This window comes from Melanostigma gelatinosum (genome assembly GCF_949748355.1).
Source record: "Melanostigma gelatinosum genome assembly, chromosome: 3".
NCBI lineage: Eukaryota > Metazoa > Chordata > Actinopteri > Perciformes > Zoarcidae > Melanostigma > Melanostigma gelatinosum.
In genome coordinates, this window is record NC_136636.1 from 978905 (window position 1) to 996272 (window position 17368).

General features: G+C 50.6%; 1 protein-coding gene across 3 annotated transcripts; it reads left to right on the top strand.

Moving 5' to 3' along the window:
* Positions 1-615: 615 nt before the first annotated feature.
* On the top strand, positions 616-17205 carry LOC306775280 (DDB1- and CUL4-associated factor 1-like; the record flags this gene model as incomplete). Of its 3 annotated transcripts, none has more annotated exons than XM_079265602.1 (19): positions 616-930; positions 2231-2415; positions 2495-2571; positions 2655-2728; positions 2949-3062; positions 4120-4257; positions 6357-6860; positions 7912-8013; positions 10326-10484; positions 11843-12022; positions 12104-12213; positions 12452-12551; positions 12647-12816; positions 12940-13064; positions 13289-13365; positions 14693-14845; positions 14933-15088; positions 15756-16376; positions 16921-17205. In XM_079265602.1, the coding sequence occupies exons 2-19, from the start codon at positions 2237-2239 to the stop codon at positions 17203-17205; spliced, it is 3324 nt and encodes a 1107-aa protein (XP_079121728.1). In that variant the 5' UTR covers positions 616-930; positions 2231-2236. The 3 variants fall into 3 exon arrangements, with proteins under 3 accessions (XP_079121728.1, XP_079121727.1, XP_079121729.1); XM_079265601.1 differs by having other exon boundaries at positions 616-769; XM_079265603.1 differs by having other exon boundaries at positions 616-769; positions 12452-12488.
* Between the last annotated feature and the right edge of the window lie 163 nt (positions 17206-17368).

Below are 17368 nucleotides of genomic sequence, written 5' to 3' on the forward strand. Positions count from 1 at the left end.
TGATGAAGATCCTTCTGTGTCTGAGCAGTAAATCATCAAATATAAAATATAAATATATGAAAATAAAATGCTGCACAGAATGGGAAGTAATGAAAATAAACGAAATGATAAATAAATATAAAAGATATTTAATATGTAATGAAGTTTTTAGCAGTTACTTAGCACGTTTTAAACATTTATTTTCATTTTGAACTAAAAGTTGTTTTTTTACAACTTTATTAACACAATTATAACAAGTTAAACAACTTCTATAATCATAAACGCACCAGTTTAAATAATGATTTATATATCAACATTAATATTAATATCTTGAAGCTGTTAGTGGTTATATGTTTTTGACATATTTCTGGTTGTACATTCAGAAGAAATGTTTGAAAGTAACAGTCGGGTCAATAAAGTTATTTTATTAAATTATTTTAGTCAAAATGATCAAAAATCATTGATGATATCGAACTGCGAACAGATATTCTTTCCAATCAATAGATTTCCCTAAAAGTCAAATAAAGCGATCAGAACTTTGTGAACTACAAGTCCCACCAGCAGGTTGCTCCGTGTTTCGTCATCAAACGTCGACCGCCGTTCTGTGACGTAGCGCGGCCGCCGGGGAGAAGTTTTTGAAAATAAACGTGAGTTTTTTTTTTTTCATATTTTCTGAACACATTTTGTTTGTTTTCCAGCAAAAAACAAAACACAGTTATCAGAAGTGAGGAAAACCACCGCAGAAGAAGAAGAAGAAGCAGAAGAAGAAGCAGCAGCAGCTCTTCTTCAGGTGAGTTTGTGACATTTAGAAACGGTGAAGTTGCTGCTAGCTGGAGCTGTTGGTGTGACATGAGGCGACACGCTGCTAGTTAGGCTCCGAACTCTTCTTCTCGTTAACACGTCAACACGTTCACCGGAGGACCAGCAGGAACGTTACACACCAACGAGACGGTACGAACGTTAAACACTCACTCACGAGTTAGCACAGTTAGCTAACTGCTAACTGTCACCTCGTTAGCTAAAAGCTCAGATAAGCAGAAAGTGTCCTCGAGAGACAGCGATCTGTCTGACTGTCTCCTGTCTGTCTATAACGTCTGTCTGATGTCTCAGCGTTGAGACGTCTGGTGAGTTTTATGAAACTGAACTCATCAAAAGTATTTAAATCAGAATCAGAACCGTTTATTAACAGAGTATGTTTCTCATACACGAGTTTAACGTGATGGAAGGTTCATAACATTAAACAATCAACACATGCAACACATAGAACATATTAAGATTTACAATATAATAACATGTTATATATATATATCTATATATATATATCTATCTATCTATCTATCTATCTATCTATCTATCTATCTATCTATCTATCTATCTATCTATCTATCTATCTATCTATCTATCTATATATTATCTATATATATATATATATATAATCTATATATATATATATATAATCTATATATATATATCTATATATATATATAGATATGTATGTATGTATGTGTATATATATATATATATATGTGTACGGTATGTTGTGTTATATTACGGTATGTTGTGTAATATTATGGTATGTTGTTATATTACGGTATGTTGTGTTATATTACGGTATGTTGTGTTATATTACGGTATGTTGTGTAATATTACGGTATGTTGTGTAATATTACGGTATGTTGTGTTATATTACGGTATGTTGTGTTATATTACGGTATGTTGTTATATTACGGTATGTTGTGTTATATTACGGTATGTTGTGTAATATTACGGTATGTTGTGTTATATTACGGTATGTTGTGTAATATTACGGTATGTTATGTTACAGTATGTTATGAAGATCACGACAGATCTACATCAGAACTTGTTGATGAAAACCCTGTTTTTTTTCAGCTTCGTATGATTTTTATGTTTGTGTTAAAAGTTAAACTAACGATGAAACGTGAAGAAAGGAAGTGTGTTCACTTCATCCCCTCATGTCACTGTTCTGAACTTCTCCTCCTGCGGAGCTCGACGCCCCGACAGCCTTTACTTTAAAGGAAACAAAGTTTAGATTATTAGTCTTTTCCCTTTTCTGCAAATTCACATAAAATATACAGAAAACTTTACAAACAACACGACAACACAGACCATATGAAACCTGTTGATCAAGTTCAACATCATGGTTTACTCTGCTCCTTTTCTCTCCTCCTCTTCACTTGTCCTCCTCTCTTGTCTCTCGTTACTTGTCCCTCCTCCTCTTCCTGTGCTCCAGGCATCGATGTCTTCCCCAGAAGAACAACAGTCGTCTGCGCTGTCGGCTGCGCTGTCGTCTGCGTTGTCTGCGGCCGTGTCGGCTGCCATGGCGGTGGACTCGAAGGCGGACCTCGCCGCGCTGCTGGACGAATGGGAGGAGGCGCAGCAGGGAACCACGGAGCAGCTGGTGTCCATCCTCACGAAGTTAGCATTCGTTATTTATCTCTGTCTCATCTATGTGTGTCTCTCGTCTCGTGTCTCTCATGTCTCTTGTCTCCTACAGAATGTCTGAGCTGATTGAGCGAGAGACAGGAGAGTACCACAAAGCGGATCCTGATCCGTTTGACGACCGTCATCCAGGTCCTCATCATCTCTTCTTATAAAGAACTCTGTGTGTGTGTGTGTGTGTGGCTCCAGTTGATGTTTCTGATTGGTTCGTGCAGGACGAGCAGAACCAGACTGCATGCTGGGACAACTGCTGAAGATGCTCTTCATGAATGACGACTTCACTAACGCGGTGAGGACCGTTCATTGTTCTCATTCAATCCTCTGATCTGGTAAACAAAATACAAATATTTACTCATATACGCAACGAACGGTTATGTTGGCGATTCATTGATCCGTTATTTGGTTTATAAAATAGTGAAAAGTGTCTGAAAGCCAAAGTTACTTGATTTTCTGTGTTCTGAGTTTGTTTTTGTTTGAGGATATTAAATCTTTCTGATCTTTCTGTGCAGCTGATGGACACGTACATCATGACCAGCGGAGAGCTGATCCTCAACACCGCCGCCTGCCGCCTGCTGCAGAACATCGTGCCGGGTCTGGAGACCGCCGTCGTCTTCCAGGAGAAGGTGAAGAGATCAGAGACGCAGTCTGAGTCTGTGTTCACTGGGGATGGGGATCGTTTGGGTCTTTCCGATACCGGTGCTAAAACGATACCGGTGCCTAAACCGATACTTCAAATTGAACAATATATTAACTGTTTAAAGTATACTATAAATATAAAGAAATACAAAACACGGCTTCAAACTACAGCTTCAAACGTTTAAACTATGAACAATATATTAACTGTTAACACACAAACACACACTGCAGCTTCAAACTTCAGCAGTTATTTTGCAGCAATATGAGCATATTTTCCTTCTCTGGCAAAATACGACACGTCTCATGCCTTATTTTATTTGACCAGTTGGTGGCGGTAATGCGCCAATTCCTCGTTTGCCAACCGCCAGTTGGTCTCAAAGGAGGAGAAGAAGAAGCTTTGGCGCGCCTGTGTTGTTGTGCTCATGAGCGGCAGCGCTGAGTACGGTTGTAATAATACTGTGAGTGAGCAGCAGAGGACCGAGTCCTGCTGCCAGAGTCATCAGAGTCGTGTAAGAAAGTATTTCAATCGGCTCAAGCACCGAAAGGAAGCACCGAAGTGTGCGTTACGTTTCGGTCCGGTAGGTACTGGACGTATAGGAACCGGTGCCACGTTGGCACAGAGTTTCGGTGCCCAACCCTCGTGTTGAGATGTACAAACAGCAGGTCTGAGAGCAGCAGCACCAGTCACGTGCTGCAGAGTCATTCAAGCCCTCAGAGCACAGCAGCTGCTCCGTCTCTTACTTTGTGTTGTTGTGAGACTTTAGTGTTTAAATGTTCCTTCACATTCACCCAGCAGGTCACATGTCCACTGACGATAAAGAAGTGATCGTTTTGACTTTCAGCCAGAGAAACCTGCAGCCAATCAGAGAACAGAGTCCTGTGACATGTTGACATGTTCCCTCCTGAAACACATGACCACTCTTTAATAAACAGTGTGTGTAGGAACAGTGTGTTCATGCTGTGAACACACCGGTTCAACGTTGACTCTCTAAATGCTAACGTGTTAGCGACGCTTGGTCACCTAGCCTCTGTGTCATGTGACAGGAAGGTCTGGTGGAGAAGCTGTTCAGCTGGGCCCGAGAGGCGGAGCCACCGCTGAGCGTCTTCTCTACGGGCCTGCTGGCCCGAGCCATGAGCAACCAGGAAGTAGCAGCGAGCTACAGGGATGAGAACGCTCTGCTGGTGGGTCTCACACACACACACGCACCAATACACACACACACCAATACACACACACACACCAATACACACACACACACCAATACAAACACACACACACACGCACCAATACAAACACACACCAATACAAACACACACACCAATACACACACACGCACCAATACAAACACACACCAATACACACACACACACCAATACACACACACGCACCAATACAAACACACACCAATACAAACACACACACCAATACACACACACACACCAATACAAACACACACACACACGCACCAATACAAACACACACCAATACAAACACGCACCAATACAAACACACACCAATACAAACACACACACGCAGACACGCACCAATACACACACACACACACGCACCAATACACACACACACCAATACAAACACACACCAATACAAACACACACACCAATACACACACACACACACGCACCAATACACACACACACGCACGCACCAATACACACACACACACCAATACAAACACACACCAATACAAACACACACACCAATACACACACACACACACACGCACCAATACACACACACACACCAATACAAACACGCACACCAATACAAACACACACACGCACCAATACAAACACACACACGCACCAATACAAACACACACACGCACCAATACAAACACGCACCAATACAAACACACACACGCAGACACGCACCAATACACACGCACACACCAATACAAACACGCACCAATACAAACACACACCAATACAAACACACACACCAATACACACACACACACACGCACCAATACACACGCACACACCAATACACACACACGCACCAATACACACACACACACCAATACAAACACGCACCAATACAAACACACACCAATACAAACACACACACCAATACAAACACACACCAATACACACACACACACCAATACAAACACACACCAATACAAACACACACACCAATACAAACACACACACCAATACAAACACACACCAATACAAACACACACACGCAGACACGCACCAATACACACGCACACACGCAGACACGCACCAATACACACGCACACACCAATACAAACACACACACCAATACACACACACACACACACACGCACCAATACACACACACACACCAATACAAACACGCACACGCACCAATACAAACACGCACCAATACAAACACACACACCAATACAAACACACACACGCACACACCAATACAAACACACACACCAATACAAACACACACACGCACACACCAATACAAACACACACACCAATACAAACACGCACCAATACAAACACACACACCAATACAAACACGCACCAATACAAACGCACACACCAATACAAACACACACACGCACACACCAATACAAACACACACACCAATACAAACATGCACCAATACAAACACGCACCCCAATACAAACACACACACCAATACAAACACACACACCAATACAAACACGCACGCACCAATACAAACACGCACGCACCAATACAAACACGCACACGCACCAACCTATACAAACAACACACACATATACATAAGAATTGACTTTAAAATCCTGCTGTTGGTTTACAAAGCACTGAATGGTTTAGGGCCAAAATACATCTCTGATCTGCTGCTACCTTATGAACCATCCCGACCCCTCAGGTCGTCTGGGACCGGTCTACTTCCTGTTCCCAGAGTCAGAACTAAACATGGAGAAGCAGCGTTGTGTGTGTGTGTGTGTGTGTGTGTGTGTGTGTGTGTGTGTGTGTGTGTGTGTGTGTGTGTGTGTGTGTGTGTGTGTGTGTGTGTGTGTGTGTGTGTGTGTGTGTGTGTGTGTGTGTGTGTGTGTGTGTGTGTGTGTGTGTGTGTGTGTGTGTGTGTGTGTGTGTGTGTGTGCGCGCGCGTGCGTGCGTGCGTGCGTGCGTGCGTGCGTGCGTGCGTGCGTGCGTGCGTGTGTGTGTGTGTGTGCGCTCCTCCTCCTCCTCCTCACAGGAGGGCCATGTGGTAATTTCATATTGAACACTTGTTGACTGAATAAAGCTCTTCGTGATTCTAACGTCTCTGGTTTAATCTGAACATCCAGGTTCCGATCATGATCCAGCGGCTGCACGAGCTGCAGACCGAAGAGGCCAAGACGCCACCTCAGGACCCCCAGACCTCAAGGATGGAGGGGGAGGAAGGAGGGAGGAAAGGGGGAGACGGAGGGAGCGGCAGGACCACGTCAAAGGTCAAACCCAGAACCCAGAGAAACAGCTCGACACGGCTTCTCCCGGACTTTGTTTACCAGGCGAGGCCGGTGTCCTCCAGGGAGACGGAGGGAGGGGGGAAGAGACGGGCAGCGATGGAGATCGGGAGGAAGGCCAAGCAGAAGCTCAACTCCTGCAGGGCCGAGGAGGAGGAAGAGGAGGAGGAGGAAGAGGAGGAGGAGAGACACTTCGATTCCAGCGACCAGCCAGCCGGCAGCACTTCCTGGTCCGAGGTGAGCTCGATGGTGATTGGCTCCGACTACCGCCTCTCACCGCTGAGCCCGGCCACAGAGCAGAGGCTCATCCTGCAGTATCTGACGCCGCTGGGAGATTACCAGGAGGTGAGAGTCCACACACACACACACACACACACACACACACACACACACACACACACACACACACACACACACACACACACACACACTTTCAACTGTTGATGGTAAAATAAATGTTCTGTCGTCTGACTTTGAATGATAACTCGCGTGTGTTCATTGCTCTCGTCCTCCCTTCCTCTCGTCCTCTCTTCCTCCCGTCCTCTCGTCCTCCCTTCCTCTCGTCCTCTCTTCCTCTCTTCCTCCCTTCCTCTCGTCCTCTCGTCCTCTCGTCCTCTCGTCCTCTCTTCCTCCCGTCCTCTCGTCCTCCCTTCCTCTCGTCCTCTCTTCCTCTCGTCCTCCCTTCCTCCCTTCCTCTCGTCCTCTCGTCCTCTCTTCCTCCCGTCCTCTCGTCCTCCCTTCCTCTCGTCCTCCCTTCCTCTCGTCCTCTCGTCCTCCCTTCCTCTCGTCCTCTCGTCCTCTCTTCCTCCCGTCCTCTCGTCCTCCCTTCCTCTCGTCCTCCCTTCCTCTCGTCCTCTCGTCCTCCCTTCCTCTCGTCCTCTCGTCCTCTCGTCCTCTCGTCCTCTCTTCCTCCCGTCCTCTCGTCCTCCCTTCCTCTCTTCCTCTCGTCCTCCCTTCCTCCCTTCCTCTCGTCCTCTCGTCCTCTCGTCCTCTCTTCCTCCCGTCCTCTCGTCCTCCCTTCCTCTCGTCCTCTCTTCCTCTCGTCCTCTCTTCCTCTCGTCCTCCCGTCCTCTCGTCCTCTCTTCCTCCCGTCCTCCCGTCCTCTCGTCCTCCCTTCCTCTCGTCCTCCCGTCCTCTCGTCCTCTCGTCCTCTCGTCCTCCCTTCCTCTCGTCCTCTCGTCCTCTCGTCCTCTCTTCCTCTCGTCCTCCCTTCCTCTCGTCCTCCCTTCCTCTCGTCCTCTCGTCCTCCCTTCCTCTCGTCCTCTCGTCCTCTCGTCCTCCCTTCCTCTCGTCCTCCCTTCCTCTCGTCCTCTCGTCCTCCCTTCCTCTCGTCCTCTCTTCCGCTCGTCCTCCCTTCCTCCCGTCCTCTCGTCTTCTCGTCCCCCCGTCCTCTCAGCTGCTGGCCGTCTTCATGCAGCTGGACACTCGCTCGCTGCTGATGAACTACATCGACCTCGGGGAGACCGGGAACGTCCAGCTGACGTTTGACGCTCTGCTGGTAAGACCCTCGAGTAATGCTCTTTGTTATCTTCCCAGTTTAAATGTCACCGTCGCTGCTCTCACGTCTGACGGTGTTTGAATGCAACACTGAACATCCTCTATTGACAGGATGAGGAGTGTAACGTTAGACGTCTGTTGAGTCGCTGAAGTATCAAGTTGCTTCTTTCCTCAAGTTTTAATACGAGGAAACTCTTTGAAACTCATTGATTATAAACGGTCACACGATCATCCGTAAAGCATCATTGATGCTGTGAAAGTTCAGATTTAGCTTGTTTCTGTTGTCAAACAGCAGTAAACAGTTATCTGAGTCCAGACCACGGGGGCGGAGCTGAAGCTCGTGAACGTTCATTTGACTTCACTCATCTTTTACAACACAAAACTGTCTTTATGGAAGCAGGATGTCTGCAGGTCTGAAGTTCAGCTCCATAACAATGAAGAAGAAGGACTCTCCTCTCCTCTCTCCCCTCTCTCCCCTCTCTCCCCTCTCTCTCCTCTCTCCTCTCTCCCCTCTCTCTCCTCTCTCCTCTCTCTCCTCTCTCCCCTCTCTCTCTCTCCCCTCCCTCTCCCCTCTCTCTCTCCCCTCTCTCCCCTCTCTCTCCTCTCTCCTCTCTCCCCTCTCTCTCCTCTCTCCTCTCTCCTCTCTCTCCTCTCTCCCCTCTCTCTCTCTCCCCTCCCTCTCCCCTCTCTCTCTCCCCTCTCTCCCCTCTCTCTCCTCTCTCCTCTCTCCCCTCTCTCTCCTCTCTCCTCTCTCCTCTCTCTCCTCTCTCCCCTCTCTCTCTCCCCTCTCTCCCCTCTCTCTCCTCTCTCCTCTCTCCCCTCTCTCCCCTCTCTCTCCTCTCTCCTCTCTCCCCTCTCTCTCCTCTCTCCTCTCCCCTCTCTCTCCTCTCTCCTCTCTCTCCTCTCCTCTCCTCTCTCCTCCCCCTCTCCTCTCTCTCCTCTCCTCTCCTCTCTCCTCTCTCCTCTCCTCTCTCCTCTCTCCTCTCCTCTCTCCTCCCTCTCTCCCTCTCTCTCCTCTCTCATCTCTCCTCCTCTCTCTCCTCTCCCCTCCTCTCTCCTCTCTTCTCCTCCCCCCTCCCCCTCTCCTCTCTCTCCTCCTCTCTCCCCTCTCTCTCCTCTCTCCTCCCCCCTCTCCTCTCTCTCCTCTCTCTCCTCTCTCTCTCCTCTCTCCTCCCTCTCTCCTCTCTCCTCTCCCCCCTCTCTCCTCCCCCCTCTCCTCTCTCTCCTCTCTCTCCTCTCTCTCTCCTCTCTCCTCCCTCTCTCCTCTCTCCCCTCTCTCTCTCCTCTCTCCTCCCTCTCTCCTCTCTCCTCCCTCTCTCCTCTCTCCTCTCTCCCCTCTCCTCTCTCCTCCTCTCTCCTCCTCTCTCTCCTCTCTCCTCTCTCCTCCCCCCTCTCCTCTCTCCTCCTCTCTCCTCCTCTCTCTCCTCTCTCCTCTCTCCTCTCTCTCCTCTCTCTCTCCTCTCTCCTCCCTCTCTCCTCTCTCCCCTCTCTCTCTCCTCTCTCCTCTCTCCTCCTTCCTCTCCTCTCTCCTCCTCTCTCCTCCTTCCTCTCCTCTCTCCTCCTCTCTCCTCCTCTCTCTCCTCTCTCCTCCCCCCTCTCCTCTCTCTCCTCCTCTCTCCTCCCCCCTCTCCTCTCTGTTTCCGGTTGCGTGTGAGTGGTGGACGTGAGTGTGAGCGGCGCGGAGGTTTGATTCTTGTTTCACAGCTTTGGGATTTGTTCCTCTGTCTCTGCACATGATCAGGTGAGATATAAGCGCTGTATTTATCGGTAGAACGTGTGCTTAGTGGTGTTGTTTGGCGTTGTTCGGGAGGATGGCGTCCTCCGAGACGCCGCGCCCGTCAATCCGGCACGGAGTCCGGGTAGTTCCACCGGACAGCAGCGTGTCAGTAGAGGAGGTGCTGCTGGCTGTGGGAGAACAGCTGACATGACAACCTTTCCTTCGCGTCTCGGATGAATAAAGCTGTGGTTGTGTTCGTGGCGAGTGGTTTACGTCCACAAGCTGATAGAGAGCGGCGTGTTGATCAGGGACAGCTTCGTGCAGGTCTCTCCGCTCTCTGTGCGTCTACGCGGATCACCGTGTCCGGTGTTCCGCCGTTCATACCGGACGAGCTGTTAGGAGATGAGCTGCGCAGGTTTGGAAAGTTTGCCAGCGGATTTAGAACAGTGAGTTTGGGGTGTAAGGACCCCAAACTGAAGCACGCGCTGTCTCTCAGGCGGCAGGTCTTCATGTTCCTGGAGTCACCGACACAAACACTGGAGGTGTCCTTCAGGGTGAAACACGGGGAGGGTTCATACATCTCCTCTCTCCTCCAGTATCTGGCCTCTCTGCTCCTCCATAAGAAGTTTGCAGCCGAGTTCATAACTCACGGAGGAGTGCAGAAGCTTCTGGGGATCCCGAGGCCTTCGATGGCTGCAACCGGAGTCTCCCTCTGCTTATACTACCTGGCTTACAACCAGGACGCTCTGGAGAGGGTACGGAGAACGCACACACACACACACACACACACACACACACAGAGAGACACATGCACACACGCACACACACACAGAGAGACACATGCACGCACACACACACACACAGACACAGAGAGACACATGCACGCACACACAGACAGAGAGACGCACGCACGCACGCACGCACACACAGACAGACAGAGACACATGCACGCACGCACACACAGACAGAGACACATGCACGCACGCACACACAGACAGACAGAGACACATGCACGCACGCACGCACACACAGACAGAGACACATGCACGCACGCACGCACACACACACACACAGACACAGAGAGACACATGCACGCACACACACACAGAGAGACGCACGCACGCACGCACACACAGACAGACACATGCACGCACGCACGCACACACAGACAGAGACACATGCACGCACGCACGCACACACAGACAGAGACACATGCACGCACGCACACACGCACACACACACAGAGAGACACATGCACGCACGCACGCAGACACAGACAGAGACACATGCACGCACGCACACACGCACACACACACAGAGAGACACATGCACGCACACACAGACAGAGACACATGCACGCACGCACACACGCACACACACAGAGAGACACATGCACGCACGCACGCACACACACACACACAGAGACACATGCACGCACGCACACACAGACAGAGACACATGCACGCACGCACACACACACACAGAGAGACACACATGCACGCACGCACGCACACAGACAGAGAGACACATGCACGCACACACACACACACACACAGACAGAGAGACACATGCACGCACACACACACACACAGAGACACATGCACGCACACACACACACACAGAGACACACACACAGGCGCACACAGACGCACACACACAGACAGAGAGATACACACACAGGCGTGCGCACACACATGCACACACACACACACAGACAGAGAGACACACACAGACAGAGAGACACACACACAGGCGCGCGCACACACACACAGAGACACACACAGAGACACACACATGCACACACACACGCACACACATGCACACACACAGAGACACACACACACACACACACACACAGAGACACACACAGACTGTTTTCTTTCAGCTGTTCATTGAAGTGTAATGAACTTTAAGTGAAGTGTGGAATGACTGTTAGCTTTTCTTTTCTTCACTTGTGTGCACGTGAACACAGGTTGTGTAACTCTAGATTCCATTGTTTCGATATGATGTAATGCACAATAACTGTCACAGCGATGATGATATTTGATGTTTGATGATCTGATCCAGTGAAACAGCACAGCAGGCGTTTGTTTCCCTGACCGCGTGTCTGCAGGTGTGCACGCTGCCGGACGGCGTGCTGTCAGACGTGGTGCGTTACGCTCTGTGGCTGCTGGAGTCGTCTCACGCGTCGGGCGTCTGCCACGCCACCATGTTCTTCTCCATCGCCTTCTCCTTCAGAGCCGTGCTGCAGCTCTTCGACCACCAGGACGGCCTGCGCCGGCTGGTCAACCTGGTCCGTGCTCCGTCTGTCCGTCCGCCGCTGTGATTGTTGTCGCTGAGTCAGCTGTGAAGTCTAAAGCTTCTGTCGCTGCAGGTCAGCACGCTGGAGATCCTGACCACGCAGAGCGAGGTGCCCATAATGAGCGATGACCAGGTCTTCGCCAACCGACAGACGGCTAAACACACCTGCATGGCTCTGCGCAGGTACGACCGCACAGCGGTGGATATAAAGGCTCTGTCGACTAATCCATCAGCAGATTGAATCAAACGGATCTGTAGAATCTCAGACGCACCACTTCAAGTCCTGTTTGACAGTCTGTTGGTCTTTCCTTCATAAAAACACCGACCGTAAATGAACTCTTCTTTGATCCGACGTGCAGACACACACGGGATGCTGTGCAGCAGGTGTGTAAACGAGCTGGTCTGTGATGTCTTTGTTCAGGTACTTTGAGGCTCAGCTGGCAGTGAAGGCTGAACAGGTGAAGCAGTCTCTGCACACGTCAGACGAAGGAACCGTCGTTCCCCAGCAGCCCTTCTATAAGGTTCCTTCATCTGTGTTCTCAGCATCCTGTTAGAACAGAAACGTAGCGAAGGAAGTGATGAACAAAGAGGTGTGTGTGTGGCGTGCTGTTCCCAGGCGTATGCGTACACCAGAGAGCAGGTCATCGAGATGATGGAGTTCCTCATCGAGTGTGGACCTCCTCAGCTGTACTGGGAACCAGTGGAGGTTTTCTACAAGTTGTCCTGCGTCCCTTTAATGCTGCAGCTCATATCGGCCGCCTGTGACTGGAGGACGTACTACGGCAGGTAAAGAGGCTCGCTGTGGTCTCTGCTGAGGAAGTCATCTCTCAGAACACAGGAGCTGCTGGGTACCGCCGGATCCTGTTTCCTTCATCTCTGTCGCCGTCTCTTTGTGTCTCGTCTGTCCAGGAGTGACACAGTGCGGTATGTCTTGGACATCATGGCCATGCTGGTGGTGGTCCCTAAGGTCCAGTTGGTGCTGGCGGAGACTGTGGAGGTTCTGGACGAAACCAGGTCGTCCGTCTCCACTGTGGGTCAGTAGAGCTCTCAGTTCCACTCAGAGTTTCAGCCTTTTGGATCCATTTGGCCTGGATGTGCATCGGTGTGTGTGTGTGTGTGTGTGTGTGTGTGTGTGTGTGTGTGTGTGTGTGTGTGTGTGTGTGTGTGTGTGTGTGTGTGTGTGTGTGTGTGTGTGTGTGTGTGTGTGTGTGTGTGTGTGTGTGTGTGTGTGTGTGTGTGTGTCTCATGTCCGCTGCAGGTATGAGCATCATTCTGGGAGTCGTTGAGGGCGAAGTGTTCGTCAATGACGCTGAGATCCAGAAGTCTGCACTACAAGTAAGCACACGGCTTTAACCGGTGACTGATGGTGTCTCTGTTAGCCACGCCAACGTTGGTCCAGACTGAACTATCTTAAGTTACATTCATGGTTCCCAGAGGATGAATCCCTGTGATTTTAGTGATTCCCTTGATAAAGATAACACCTGCTGAACATCAGGATGTTAGCATTTAGCTCAAAGCATAGCTGTGCCTCAGTAGCAGCATCGGTTCAGACCAGGAGGCAACCTCCGGTTCTTCAAGTTCTCCAAAGCTTCACGTGTTAAAGCTGCATTCTCTCTAGTGTCCACCAGGGGGCGACTCCTCTGGTTGTATAGAAGTCTATAGAAAATGACTCTACTTCTCTCTTGATTTATTACCTCAGTAAACATTGTAAACATGAGTTTATGTCTCAATCTCTAGTTTCAAGTCTTCTTCAATACAGCATGATGTTCATTTAGTACATTATGGTCCATTTAGAGTCACACAGACCATAAAGCAGGGGATGCTTTAGGGCGGGGCTACTGTGATTGACAGGTCGACACCAGAGACGTATAAGGCGTCTCTGTCACTCCTCCGTCCATATATGGTCACTTCCTGTTCACTGGTTGATAAAAATAAGATGAAGACGGAGAAATCGCCAAACTGAAGGCTTCAAAACGTCACAAACCAACAAGAGACGGTACGACGTCGTCCACTCCTTGATAGAGGAGCTCCTTGTAGTAATTAACTCCCAAAGATACTTGACCTGCAGGCCACCGTAGTTCCCCAGCAGGGCTGAGCTGAGGGCCGTTGAGTTGATTGCAATCTTCACCTTCACCACTAGATCTCACACACGGTCCGTTCTTTAGGACAATGACCCGTCTGACTAGAACTCTTTCTGTTTCCTCTCCTCCCCCTCCCCCCCTCTCCTCTCCTCCCCCCCTCTCCTCCCCCTCTTCTCCTCTCCTCTCCTCCCCCTCCCCCCCTCTCCTCTCCTCCCCCCCCTCTCCTCCCCCTCTTCTCCTCTCCTCTCCCTCCCCCCCTCTCCTCTCCTCCCCCCCCTCTCCTCCCCCTCTTCTCCTCTCCTCTCCTCCCCCTCCCCCCCTCTCCTCCCCCTCCCCCCCCTCTCCTCTCCCTCCCCCCCTCTCCTCTCCTCCCCCCCCTCTCCTCCCACTCCTCCCCCCCTCTCCTCTCCCTCCTCCCCCCCTCTCCTCTCCCTCCCCCCCTCTCCTCCCCCTCCCCTCCTCTCCCTCCCCCCCTCTCCTCTCCCTCCCCCCCTCTCCCCTCCCCCCTCTCCCTCTCCCCCTCTCCCCCCCTCTCCTCTCCCTCCCCCCCTCTCCTCCCCCCCCCCCCCCCCCCCCCCCAGGTGATAAATAACTGTGTGTGCGCTCCGGACCAGAGCCTGAACACCGTGGGTGCGTTTCCCTTCGTGGCCCTGTGGCCGTCGCTCCACCGGCAGCCCCACAACGGCGTGCTGGCCCACATGTGGCAGATGGTGCAGAACAACAACGGGATCAAGGTGAGCTCCCGTTGTTTCTGCTGTGAGATGAACAGTGAGATGTTGGAACACGGGACGCCGTTGACCCCGTACCCGGTCTCCGTCCAGGTGCTTCTGTCCCTGCTGTCGGTGAAGATGCCGATCACAGACGCGGACCTGATCCGGGCTCTGGCCTGTAAAGCTCTGGTCGGACTCTCTCGCAGCTCAGCCGTCAGACAGATCATCAGCAAACTGCCGCTGTTCACCAGCAGCCACATCCAGCAGGTGAGGACGGGAGCAGAGACGCTTATAATAACAACAATAATCATGATCATGATATTGTTATTAAACGAGATAACAGACTGAAATATCTCTGACTATCAGATGGATTGTCGTGTAATGCAGACATTCATGTTCCCCTCGGGATAAACCGTAATCACTTCGGAGATCCTCCTGTTCATCGAGCGACGTCTTCACGTTAACATATCTCCAATATTCTTTAAAAAAACAAATCTTGACTCCAACAGTTTTGGGGTATTTTCTGTCTCCCGTCACACGTTCCTCTCTGAGGTCTAAAGTTCTGTGAACAGAACCATGATGAGTGGAAGTAGAGAACTAGAACACGTCTGTAGAGCAACTTTTAACAAGAGAAAGTCAGCTGATGAAATATTATAATTTAAAGCTTCAGTCACACATGATGCGTTCAAGGACCGTCAGAAAGATGAAAATCAGACGATCGTGGCGTCTTTCCTGCTCGTGGCTGATAAACGGCGAAGTTTAAAGAAAACCTGCTTTTTCAGTCCCAGGTTCACAGGTTTGACGTGTAAACATGTGGAGCAGATGTGGATCCAGATGCAGATAGAAATACAGGTCTTTAAATGATTGATGAGCTTTAAAGCTGCTCCTCTGATACCGGGAGATGTCTTTAGTTTGCCTGTCTTTACCTCCTCAGCTGATGAAGGAGCCGGTGCTGCAGGACAAACGGAGCGAGCACGTGCGGTTCTGCCGGTACGCGGCCGAGCTGACGGAGCGCGTGTCCGGTAAGCCGCTCCTCATGGGCACCGACGTCTCGCTGGCTCGCCTGCAGAGGGCCAACGTGGTCGCCCAGTCGCGCATCACCTTCTCGGAGAGGGAGCTCTTCATGCTGATGAGGAACCACCTGGTGGCCAAAGGCCTCCACGACACGGCCAACACGCTGGTCAAAGAGGCCAACTTACCGGCCGGATCCCTCTGCCCTCACTCTTCCTCCTGCATCACTCCTCTCTGCTCCTCTTCCTCCACGATGATTCCCAGGACTTGCCGGTTGGCCGTCGGGATCGCCGCTCGCGTCGCCGGCCACGCGGGCTCTTCTCCCGTCTCCTCGGTCGCCTCCTCTTCCTCTCGCTCCCTCCTCGCTCCTCACCCCTCGTGCTCCTCTTCGTCTACCACCCCCCTCCTCCCTCCTCCTCACCCGCAGGCCTCGCATCCGGTCGGACGGATTCTGTTCACGCGGGAACGCCCGGCGGCTCATTGCAGCTCAGGGAAGAAGCTGCGGGCGCTGAAGCAGAAGTCTGACCACGGCGCCTTCATTCAGGTCCGTGACGTCGTTTCACGACACGTTTATTCATCGAAGCTCAAACTGTTCCTCGATCAGAGACTGACGAGAAGTCGCTCAATTATTACAAGTATTCATCGAGCGGCAGGCCACACGAGGCCACGTCTCTGATATCAGAGAGAACGTTGGACTTGAAAGGACTGGTGCTGGTCATTCGACACTATTTCACACTTTATTAATACATAACTTTATTCTGTGATGAACGAGAAGACATCCAGCAGTCTGAAGGAGACGCTTCACATGAATAGAAGCAGATATTAGAGATGAATTATGATGTTTGACTTCGAACACGAGCTCTAAGAACATTATTATACTTCATTAATAACACGAATGATGAGACGTTTTTATCAATAAAATGCAATCTTTTGCTTCCATGTCATTTAAATTGTGTTTATGAAGAAAATAAACACAATAAATGACTGAAACAAAGTAAAGTTCTGTTTCCTGCTGTAGTTCCTGTGGTGCTGGTCTGACTCTAAGACTCGGGGGTCAGCTGAAGCTCTTTACTTGTTCTCTGAATCAGACTCCAGCGATGAAGAAGCAGCCGGAGCGCCACCTCCCCTCCCCCCCGACCCTGGACAGCATCATCACGGAGTACCTGAGGGAGCAACACGCCCGCTGCCCCAACCCCGTCACCACCTGCCCCCCCCTTCTCCCTGTTCACCCCCCCCACCGCTGCCCCGAGCCCAAGCAGAGGAGGCAGGCCTCGCCCAGCTTCACCGCCCGCCTGGGCAGCCGGGTGCTGTACCCCAAGTACGGAGGCGTGGACCGAGGCTGTCTGGACCGCCATCTGATCTTCAGCAGGTAGTGAACGCGCTCTGCACATGGACCGCCGCTGGGTCACGCTCTGAACCACTGAGGTCTAGTCCTGATCCTCTCTGAACCACTGAGGTCTAGTCCTGATCCTCTCTGAACCACTGAGGTCTAGTCCTGATCCTCTCTGAACCACTGAGGTCTAGTCCTGATCCTCT